At 41.5% G+C, this 12,229-nt stretch overlaps 1 protein-coding gene across 4 annotated transcripts in view; it reads right to left on the bottom strand.

Moving 5' to 3' along the window:
• LOC311065287 (F-BAR and double SH3 domains protein 1-like) overlaps nt 1–2,600 on the bottom strand; it is a 26,294-nt gene extending 23,694 nt beyond the window's left edge. For all 4 annotated transcript variants that reach the window (XR_014602815.1, XM_084085544.1, XM_084085542.1 and 1 more), the window contains exons 1-2: nt 2,479–2,600; nt 965–1,062 (exon numbers count right to left, since the gene is read on the bottom strand). Coding sequence is in view for 3 of the 4 variants with exons in the window: in XM_084085544.1 (XP_083941670.1) it covers nt 965–1,062; nt 2,479–2,502 (122 nt within the window). In the remaining variant the exon portion in view is untranslated. The remainder of the gene's footprint in view (nt 1–964; nt 1,063–2,478) is intronic.
• Between the last annotated feature and the right edge of the window lie 9,629 nt (nt 2,601–12,229).

The raw sequence follows: 12,229 nt of genomic DNA, 5'->3' as shown, positions 1-12,229 counted from the left end.
GAGAGCGCAACCAAACATAAAATGACTTGTCTTTTAGTTCTACTGGATCTCTTCTCCACTAGTCACACACTAACATTTTAGTCTAGTTTTTATTTGTTTGATGAAATTGTCAATATATATAGACCAATTATTTGTTTACCAACATTGAGACTGGACGCACAGGTGATTGTTTCATGCAATCAATTCCCAACATATTGTTTCGGGGTGCAGCTGGTTTCAGTTCATTCAACCTCCTCTTGTGTGTTGGCTAGTGAGGCGCGTCCTAGAGGCGCGAGACCTGACAGAATGGGGTTAATTTGGTGCCGGCCTGCGCGCGCATACTGGTTCTTATATCAGTGTGACTAGTATTAGTCATCATAGCTTAGTTTTTATTTAGTTTTCCTCAATGAGAAAAGGTAGTAGAGCAACATTTTTCGTCATAGTTTTAGTCAACAAAATCAACACTAATGCGCCGGCATGCATGAGTGTGTGTGTGTGTGTGTGTGTGTGTGTGTGTGCAGCCTGATCGCCAGAGAATTAGTATACATTGCACGGATTTGTGCACGTCATTCCGTGCATAGTCGCCTAGAAACCCCCAAATTCCGTGCATATGTACGGGGAGTCCCACGGTGGGCGTAACCAGTCGCAACCCGGAAAAAACAGGAAGTAGAGCAGTCCCCACAACAAAATTTACAATTCTGTGCCTATCGGTACGTAACTCAAACGCCGCTGAGTAGGCTCAAGGGAATGTCGCAATGTTCAGGACGGCAACTCGCTCGCTTTAGCTCGCTCGGTGGTCCTTCACACGGCGACAATTCCCTTGAGACTGCGCGGCTCCGAAATGGTTTAGTCACAATGGGGGAGATGCGAGGCGGCTATGCACGGAATTTGTGGTTTTCCAGTAGTCTATGCACGGATTTTGAGAAACGTTGAAAAACGTTCAATGAGAACGTTTCCTCTGGCGATCGGGTTGGTGTGTGTGTACCTGATCTCCTCCAGTAGTTCAGTGTCTTGCAGCTGTTTGTTCTGCAGTCTACTGATCTGCTCTGAGAACACCTGCTTCACCTGCTGGCTCTCCTTCACCTGCACACACACACACACGCACGCGCGCGCGCGCACCCCCACCCACCCACACACACACACACACACACACACACACACACACACACACACACACACACACACACACACACACACACACACACACACACACACACACACACACACACACACACACACACACACACACACACACACACACACACACAGAGAGAGAGAGAGGAGGCAAAGCTGTTTAAATATGTTTCAAATGAATGAGGTTTGAGGTCTGAGGCTTGTCTGAGCTTGTTGCCACATCCATCTGCAGTCTCTGTCACGTGGCCAGCCAGGCAACCAAATACCAGTGGTGGGAAAAGTACTAAAATGTTTTACTTGAGTAAAGGTATCAATATACTGCTATGTAGAAACACTCTGTTTACAAGTAAAAGTCAGGAATTCAAAATGTACTTGAGTAAAAGTACAAAAGTATTGGTATCAAAATATACTTACAATACTGTACAAAAGTAAAAGTACTCATTATGCAGAACGTGACTACGTTTTCAAATGTATAAAATGTACACAGGGCTGAAGTGGTTAATGTATGTTTTGTAATAATAATCAAAACCTATACAAAGTAACTAGTAACTAAAGTTGTCAAATAATTGTAGTGGAGTAAAAGTACAATATTTGCCTCTGTGATGTAGTGGAGTAGAAGTAAAAGTACAGAAATTTGGAAATATCCTAGTAAAGTAAAAATGCCTCAAAATTGTACTTTTAGTTACTTTACACCACTGCCAAATACTCATATAAACCAATTTTCCACCTTTATGTCTGTATTAATAAATGATGATTTAACCTATAATTTTGTTTTGTTTTTATTCTCTATGTATGTGAAGCACTTTGTGAGCCATCTCTGTGAGAAGTGCTATATAAATAAAATTTACTTACTGACTTACTTACTATAATCTATGATGTGTTTCCAGGCAACACAATCATGTGTTGCCTGGAGTTGCCTTATATACATTTCGGCCATTTGACAATAGCAGATCTACAAGTTCACAATGAGTCGCGATGCGACGCATTGTGAGCTTGTAGATCTGCTATTTTCAAATTATGTTTATACATTCAATACATTTGAAAACTTGTGAAATAGGGACATGCATAATGCATAATGAATACTTTCTACTTTAAGTACGCAATACTTTGTACTTTTTCTCAAGTAAATGTTGAATTCCAGTCTTTTACTTGTATACTTGTATTTCTACATTGCAGTATTGATACTTCTACTTAAGTAAAGCATGTGAGTACTGGTCTGTGAGTAAAGGTCTGTTGTTTATAGACAGGACCAGACAACTTACACAACACAAATAGACAACTAACTGTCCTCATCATCCTCTCCTTTAAACATCATCATTACGAACAACATATTGAGTTGTGATCAGTCTAACAGACCAACCTTACCTTTCTGGGTGGAGGTTGCATCATCACATATGTAGATATTATGACTTATGAGCCTACTTATTCTCACACATCTGTCTGTTATGGAAGGTGTGGATCCGTTTGTCACTGCAGTGTAGAGAGGCTACACTACAGGACTTCCTCAAGCACTCTGAGCTGACACACCGACACACCGACACACACACACACACACACACACACACACACACACACACACACACACACACACACACACACACACACACACACACACACACACACACACACACACACACACACACATGCTCTCTCTCTCTCTCTCTCTCTCTCTCTCTCTCTCTCTCTCTCTCTCTCGGTCTCTCTCTCTCTCTGTCTGTGTCTCTCTCTCTCTCTCTCTCTCTCTCTCTCTCTCTCTCTCTCTGTCTGTCTGTCTGTCTGTCTGTCTGTCTGTCTGTCTGTCTGTCTGTCTGTCTATCTCTCTCTCTCTCTCTCTCTCTCTCTCTCTCTCTCTCTCTCTCTCTCTCTCTCTCTCTCTCTCTCTCTCTCTCTCTCTCTTTCCTCTCTCTCTCTCTCTCTCTCTCTGGAGCTTCCGTGCGTGCAACGACAGAGAAGCGTCCCTTCCTCTGTGTTATGGCGACACCTCGTGGTCAACCACGTTAAGGTCCTGCTCTGAGCGAGCAAAGCAACAATGAATTAGATGTTTAGTAAGTGTTTATCCAACGATACAAACATAGTCATATTCATATGTTTAATATATATTAAAGTGATGGGCAATAACAAAAACATAAATACAGAATGGAGACAGATATCAGTTCACAAATGTAAATGTTTTAGAAGTAGCCAAGAAACAGGCCAACCTCTTTATAATAATTGTGAAGGATTGTGGTCGTGGACCAATTTTTATGGTAAATATACACTTTTTTAATTTCCTACATTTAAAATGTAGATGTAATACAATTACAACTAAAGTATTTCATAAATAACAACTAAAGTATTTCATAAATAACAACTAAAGTATTTCATAAATAAAACAAAATAATCAAATCATTTCCATAAATAAAACAATTCAAATGCAACGTGTTGTGAGCTTGTAGATCTGCTATTTTCACTATAGTTTAGGTCCCGGGAGGGGGGTCTTCCCAACCCTGGGATCCATCCGGGCCCCCATTGGGACCCCAACAGTCACAGGAGGGACATGGGGACATTAAGTAAGTTATTTTCTCCTCTGGTTCCCAGAGCGGAGCCGTTCACAGAGGTTGGTGAGGGTCTTCAGGAATTGTCGTGGAGAGACAGGGTCCTGACAGCACCGCACTAGGTCCTGATGGGGGAAACAGCTCTTCTGCCGGGACAGACATGACATGATGAGGACATTATTAACCTCATGATGAGGACATTATTAGACATCACTTTACACCACTGATTCTTGCCTTTAAATCATAAAAATCCAGCCACTTACTCCGTTCAGGGCGTCTATTCTGTCCGCCAGAATTGGCGCCAGAGTTTCCTCGAACTTCTCCAACTTCTCCAGGCCTTCTATAAAATAATCTGCTGAGCATGTTCCCTATGAAAAGCAAGCACATAGTATTATTATTATGATTATGTCAGGTTTATGAAAGTTACACATATTATGTAAATTGTAATATATTTAAGGATACTGAACTGGCGGTATCTCTCTGTGACTCACCTCATAGGACTTGCTGAAGGTGAGACAGCGGCATTTTTCCTAAAAGGAAGAAAATTACACAAAAGAGCTATTTTCACTGTTTGAGTGACGAAATATAAAATAACACTTAAAGGGATAGTTCACCCCCAAAATGGCTTTTTTCTATGGACTAGTCACCCCATGGACACTTGAACTCATGGAGGAGACACAAAGAGCCTCCTTTGTGTCTCCTACCGGAACCGCTGCCTACCGGTCCGCTGGTTATCAAAGTATTGGCTTAGGACAAAAACAAACAAATATCCATGAATTCAAGTCTCCATGGGGATAGTAATCCATAGAAAATGTAATCAAAGTTGATTAATTAAAAGTAAAATAAATAATAATAATAATAAATAATAAAGGAATGTTTTTTGGACAGAGACAAAGTGGACTTACACTGGTGGACGCTGAGTTGCAGGTGTCTTCAGGACACGACTGTAAACAAAGAAAAGAAAAGAAAGAAACATAAGTAGGAAAGCAATGACAATGATTTTGTGAGCAACTTTCTTTTGTGAACTACTCCTTTAATCTCCCTGACATCCCCATCCTCAAATGAGTCCAGCGCTTGGTCTAGCAGGGTTGTGTATGTTCAGTATGAACGTTTGAGTTTGTTCAAATGTGGATAATTTGTAAATACTCATACAGCTAGCCTTTTGTAAATTAATACATTATTTTGTGAAATTACACATTAAAAAAGTGGGTCATGTAATTGTCTACCCAGGCTTTGATACCCAGACAGTTTTTAAGTTGCTTGATTCATATTTATTGTATCAGACACACCCCCTTCCTGTACAAACCCATTGTAACTTCAAACTCCATTTTAATCATGATAGATTCATCAAGAACACACGTTCTTGGTTGTGATGACTCATACTGCCCTCCTAATACGTGAGGGGGCCGTGTTTTTTCAATTACTTTTTTCATTTATTAAAAAAATAATAATTGGAAAATGAAAGATTTTAATACAATAAAAAGAAAATAGTCATCAGAACCAAGGGTGGGTGTTCTTGATGAATCTATCATGGTTGAAATAGAGTTTGAAGTTACAATGGGTTTGTATGGAAGGGGGCGTGTCTGAATAAATACCAAATATCTAAATACTGAATCGAGCAACTTAAAAACTGGGTGTTCACAAAAGCCTGAGTAGATGATAAAATGACACAAACATTTTTGAAAGTGAAATATCCCTTATATTTTTCATTTATTTCACTGATAGTTGTACTTTGTATAAAAACACAAGTTTCCTCTGATGGCCTCTGGCACATGGTCTTCATGCCCCTCAAAGAATTGGCAACACCAAAGGCCAAGTGGCCCCTTGCCCATACGATGATGAAATGGCAGGGTTGTAATTCTGTAGTATATTGATACACCCATCCCACGCCCGCCCACATACACACTACATGTTTGGAACACATACACACACAATCACACAACTCATGCACAGAGAGCATGTACACACACACAAACACACACACACACACACACACACACACACACACACACACACACACACACACACACACACACACACACACACACACACACACACACACACACACACACACACACACACACACACACACACACACACACGGACACACACCCACATGGACAGACAGACAGACAGACAGACAGACAGACAGACAGACAGACAGACAGACAGACAGACAGACAGACAGACAGACAGACAGACAGACACACACACACACACACACACACACACACACACACACACACACACACACACACACACACACACACACACACACACACACACACACACACACACACACACACACACACACACACACACACACACACATTTTCAGACAGAGAGAAAGTCCCAACCATGTAGTGTGTATGTGGGCGGGCAGCGCCCAAGACCCTAGAGGTCAGCTAAGGTCAGGTGACATCTGGGAAACATCCTGTGAAATGGACGTTCATATATGGGCGTATCAATATACTACATAATCCTAGTGTATGTCGCTGTCCCCTGCTGTTAAATGATGATTGCCTGTCAACCAGAGTTCAGAACAGGGGTCTTCAACGTTTTTCAGGCCAAGGACCCCTTAGCTGACAGAGAGATGAAGCAGGGACCCCCCACTACAGTCTACATATCGTATAAAATTGTGTTGCAAACTTTTTCAAATTTCATACAGTAGGTAGCTTCATAGACTGTGTTTTTCTATCAATGTGATGGATTCATGTTAATGCCTATTTTCAGGTTATTTAACCACTTAAATCCTCAATACTTGATCAACCTTGACCTTTGGCTCATGTACTTGGTCCCCTATCTATTTTCTTCCCTCTACACCAAATCTCTCTCACTGAAAACAGCAGCTCTACGTCTACAAGCTCACAACGTGAAAACAAAGTCTGTTGAAATGCAGAGACATATTTATACATTTACCTTGTTGAGGCTTTCCCCCATGCGTTCCAGGTCATCGCTCAGCTCATCGTCCCTGCAGGTTGGTGCCGCCTCGGCCAGGCTCCAGCTGCCCAGCGAGGCCAGCAGCAGCGCCAGCATGAGGCAGCGTGGCGCCGGTGCACCCAGGCACTGGAGGAGACCGCCAGAGACCACCATGGTTCACTGATAAGCTTAGAGTAGCAGAGATAAGCTAAGCTGGAATTCTCTGTCAAACTGTGGCGTTGGTTAATATGGAATCAGCAGCAGTGGTAATGTGAACGTCTGCTGGATAACGCCGTCTGTGGGCCCAGGGTTCAAATGTATGTATCGTAGAAGAATTCTGTAGAGAGTGTAATATATATAATATATAATATAATAATACGAATAATAAGAATAAGAATAATAGTGAATGCAGGTCTGTACTATAGTATATCTATATGGTTACAAGCTGGTTGTATGTAGTGTGAGTGCAGGTATATATATATGGCTTGTATCCTGAAGGCTTGAATGTGGATGGCATGTGAAAGCCTTGCAGCTTTTAACCAGCTTTCCACTCACTGGGGAATCCCTCCACTCTGTCTCACAGTTTGATTCTGTGTCATATATGACCAGAACTTTTCCCAATACTTTTACTCAGCGAAACATGCAAACCCACAGTAAACCTTTGTGATTAATTGATTGAATGCTTTATTAGACAGAGATGTAAAGCATGAGGCGCAGTAAGACATTTTTCTTGACTAAAAGGATAACACAAAAAAAGTCCAGGGGACATGGCCCCCAAAGGTCAAGTTTACTGAGTATTGAGGGTTTAAGTGGTTAAATGTCTGAAAATATATATACGCATTAACATGAATCCAATATATTAGTATAGAAAAAATAATGTGTAAACAAACAAACAAACAAACATTGATTTACGCAACACTGATGATAGTTCTGTCAAACAAGTCTATGAAGCTATCTATGAAATCAATGAAAAAGTTTAATCTGCAACATAATTGTACACAATATGTAGTCCCTACTGTATGCCACATACAAAAATGTTCATGCCAAGGACCCCTAAATTGATATACATTTGGCCGCGGACCCCATCTGAAAATGTTTTGTGCGAGGGACCCCCAGAAGCAAAGATTTGAGTTAAAAATGTTCGCTTTAAAAAATATATATATATATTTAAAGATTTGCACACATTTTCAATTTTTTTTCCAAAATAGCAGATCTACAAGCTCATAGTGCGGCACTCGATGCCGCACTATGAGCTTGTAGATCTGCTATTCTTGAATAGCCAAAGCTAAGTGGTTAACATGATTGAGACGCTACTGTATGTCAACTCCCCTGGTACCCCCCCCCCAGGGCCACTGGTGGTCGCCGGACCACTGGTTGAGAACCACCGCTATACATAGTCCCTGGTTCATCTCTCTCTCAGCTAAGGGGTCCTTGGGCCTGAAAACAGCGACGTATCCTAGGGCCTAGGCTACACTAAATATCAGATATCATGGATACTACGGTATAAGGATACTACAGTTCATGTGGTTAAGTGGTTAAAAGGTGAAACGGCTTGACTAAGGCTTTCATGACCTTTAGATAACCTGACTCACACAGTGAACAGATTCTATGACATATCCTGATGCCAGGCAACACGTCTCTCATGATAAAGACACAGAAATGATAACCAGATAAGCTTAAGCATAAGCAGATAAGGACTTCCCCATGATTTCTAGGTATCTAATGGAATTTCACTTTTGTAGAACTCCATATTTTTGTTGAGAGAGGTTACCCCACACAGTGGCTTGACTCTGCTTGAACTGAATTGAAGAACCAGAATTCCAATCGTGACAGACTATTATGGTTCCTGGGTTCATTCATGTGCCTGCCCAGTGGGCCATAGTCCGCTATTAGACCTCCATAATAACTGGTCTAAAAGAGAACGTTTTTTTAGCAGATTTTTTTATTAGACATCGATTATCTTATTTGATGACCAGCAGAGCCTCCGGTAGGAGATTCAATGGAGACTCAGCAAGTCTCCTATACCAGAGAGCCTGCTGGTCATCAAATGATTGTCTCTGGAATGCGACAAAAACTAAAACATCTCCATGAATTCAATGCTTCATGGGGTGTGTAATTGATAGAAAATATGTTTTTAGTGGCGCTAGCTGCTCTATACCTTTAGGTCTATACCGCTCTATACCTAGATCCTGCTCTATACCTGACTTTGTCCATGTTCACCGTCAACGCTCTGATTGGTCAGACCCGTCAACGCTCTGATTGGTCAGACCCGTGTCACCCGTCAACGCTCTGATTGGTCAGACCCGTCAACGTTCTGATTGGTCAGACCCGTCAACGCTCTGATTGGTCAGACCCGTCAACAAAGTGATTGGTCAAGCTTCACGTGACACATTGCTATAAACACATATCGATGACAAAATGTATCAAAGGCGCCACTACCTTCACACAGGGTGTGATTTTTTTTTTTACAACTCCTTTAATCTTTGAAGAATGTTGTATATTTACTAACTTAATGTACACATTTTAAGTCATTTGTTAATATTACTTAACTTTACAAGTCACTTTGGCCAGTAGAGACAGAGGAGTGTATTACCATTTGTTGGCTCCAGCCTGGGTGTGGGGTACACTTAGCATGGAGACAGTGCGTCTAGGCATTTGTCATCAAGGCTGACACCTCTTCCTTTCCTGGCTCTTTACAGTTGCAAATGTGGAAGAGCCAGGGGAGGTGGGGGTTCACCATACAGGGCTGACACACCCAACACGTACCTACTCTTAGATCTCAAAGGTGACCACTGCTATAAAGGACTGACTGAAATGTAACTAACTTAGTGTGTCTCAGGCCGGAGGGCCGCCTGTGTGGACCTTAGGGTCTCCACAGAAAGCTGTTGTACTCTGTCTGTACTATGATGAAATAAACTGGAAGAAGTAACCTCACTATTGGAGTGATGTCTCATCCATTCTTCACCATTCATTCACATCTCTGGAACATCAAACTAACTTTACAATATGGCGTTGTTGGCAATCAGTATAGTGCATTAAAACCTGTAAACTGTGGTTTTAAGATACCACAAGAACATTTTCTTTTCTTTTTTCTCCCGAATGGGTTCCCAGATTGAATGTGCAAAGACACCGAAATAACTAAAGTAATATGCTATAAAACTGTTATGGTAGAAATAGTCATGACTCTTATGTGTTTTGTCATTTTTATTAATAACAATATTAGAATAAAATATACAACCATTATGAAATTCTCTCCCCTCCCCTCTCTACTCCAGACATTCGCTCCTCAGACTCCCCTCGATCACACAGAACTTGATCAGCTCGTCCACTCCGTCTCCCTCCTCTTCGTCCTCCTCTTCCTCCTCCTGCTGCTGCTGCTCCTGCTCTTCCTCCCGCGCGGTCTGCCCCTCCATCTCTCCTCTCCCCTTCCCCCCCACCTCCAGGTAACCCTTGGCAGTGTGGTTGACTCCCCCGCTCCTCGTCACTCCTCCTCCTCCTCCTCCTTCCTTGGTCTTCACGGGCTGAACCATGAGGATGAACTCCTCCTGGGACGGGGGGGGGGAGACCAAATGTGAGACTAAATGTAGACCCTCCAGAAAAACGCGGGCAAAAATCCTTGTTTATGCGAGCTAAAATCCTTGATTATGCGGGCTAAAATCCTTGATTATGCGGGCTAAAATCCTTGATTATGCGGGCTAAAATCCTTGATTATGCGGGCTAAAATCCTAGATTTTGCAAAGAAATATGTGGGGTTTTTATGTGATTTTATGCGGTGAAGTTGCGCAATATGCGGAAAGTTATGAAATATGCGAAAAGTTGTGAAATATGCAAAAATATGCGCCTCATATATCGCATATTATGCTATGCGATGCGATGCACATATTATGCGACGCTATGCAGTTCATTTGCATTGTTCCACGCCCCTTTTCACACCATAAAAGGCAACAGGAAATTAAATTTCCAACTTCAACTTCACCGTACTGAACAGCGTTGCCATGTTCGCCTATTATAAGCGACTTTGGGCTTTTTTTTCTCTTTTTGGGCTTGTTTCTAAACTGTAATATGTTGCTTATTTGAGCTGCTTCACAATTTTTTTAATTATTTATATTATATATATTATATATTATATATTATATATATATATATATTATATATTATATTATAACCAGTGGTTCTCAAATATTTTCATGTCATGGACCCCCAAATTAATGTAGCAGCCTATTTGTCCGTACCCAGCCAGCACGCACACGTGGGTCCCATATGGTTTCAAGGTGGGCTAAACCAACTCGGCAATGTCAGTGGGATGCCCATGTGGGATATAAGTGGGTTCTACCTGGGCCTTAGGTGGGCCCCAACTAGGCAATTCTATGTGGAGGCATGTGGAACGCTGCTATCCGTTCGATTATGGACCAGATCTTATTGATCTATACCGAGGGGACATTTGTCCTTTGGCATAATTTTTTTTACATCTTTGGCTACATCCCTATACGTCGGAATGGGGAATGGATCATGTGATCAATATACAGTAGCCTACAGTATTATAAATGAATACCGCGGACAATGGAGGCGTGTCTGTGCCTCCGCAGTGACATTAAGGCATGATAGTCTATTTTCATCATTACGTGAAACTTTGTCTGAGTCGACCGACACTGGCAAACACACTGAGGGACCTAATAATTCAGCTCTAAATGCAACTGATAGCCTAGAAAATAAATAAAAAGCGGTGGAATCTGCATCATGTCTATATTATGCATAGGCTACAAGCAATACATCTTTTGACATAATGTTTTCTTTTTTATATATGTGTGTTGACAAATGTTGGGCACATACTATTTTTATTTGAGGTTTGGCACTATTGTAATTGATTTTACATGAAGAATAAAGCATTCTAATGACATATAGGCAAGCTTTGATCCCTGGTAAGTCAGCCTCAGAGCTGAGCTTACGCTAAAATCGCAACAATAAAACATTAGTGAATCAGACTGCCAATGTAGGAATTGTCGTAAATGCCGGTACGATCAAAGTACTGTATGGGCGTAAATTGCTTAGTGAATCCGGCCCCATTGTCTTTGTCAGTATTTCCCACAAGCCCAATTTTCTTACCTTTTAAGCCCTGTCGGTCAAAAATCTGAAATAGCAGATCTACAAGATTGTTGTGGAGTAGATCTGCTATTTTTGCTATTTTTTTTTACATTGTTTAATCTCGCCCCCTCATTAATCCATATGTCAATATAAAATAAAATAAATGAACACTAAAACCAATCAAAGCAAGACTGAAAATGAAAAACAAAAAAGTCAAAACTAAATAGATTTTTTTTAAAAACTAATGCAAAATGCAAAAGGACAATAACCTTGGGGGTCTCGCTACGGGGGTACAGTGCCCCCCTGGGTGGAGCGGGCTCCATGCCCCCCGGGGGCATGAAGGCGCCGGGTTCCAGGGTGACCGCGGTCCTGCTGGTGCAGAGACCCATGATGACGACAGCGCCCCCCTCTGGCTCGTAGAAGGGATCAGGTTGATTTGTGGATAAAAAAACAAAAAATAAAAGGGATTAAAATATGTCGTTGTTGTTGTCGGGCAGAAACCTCTTATCTCCATTTTTTAACTGTATGTCATTTTTCGTAAATTAACGCCCTACTTGATCCCACTATGCAGCGACACACAG

This window comes from Gymnoscopelus microlampas, assembly GCF_963454915.1.
Source record: "Gymnoscopelus microlampas genome assembly, chromosome: 18".
NCBI classification, from domain to species: domain Eukaryota; kingdom Metazoa; phylum Chordata; class Actinopteri; order Myctophiformes; family Myctophidae; genus Gymnoscopelus; species Gymnoscopelus microlampas.
Note: the sequence above shows the minus strand (reverse complement) of the source record. Positions and strands in the feature narration are given on the sequence as shown.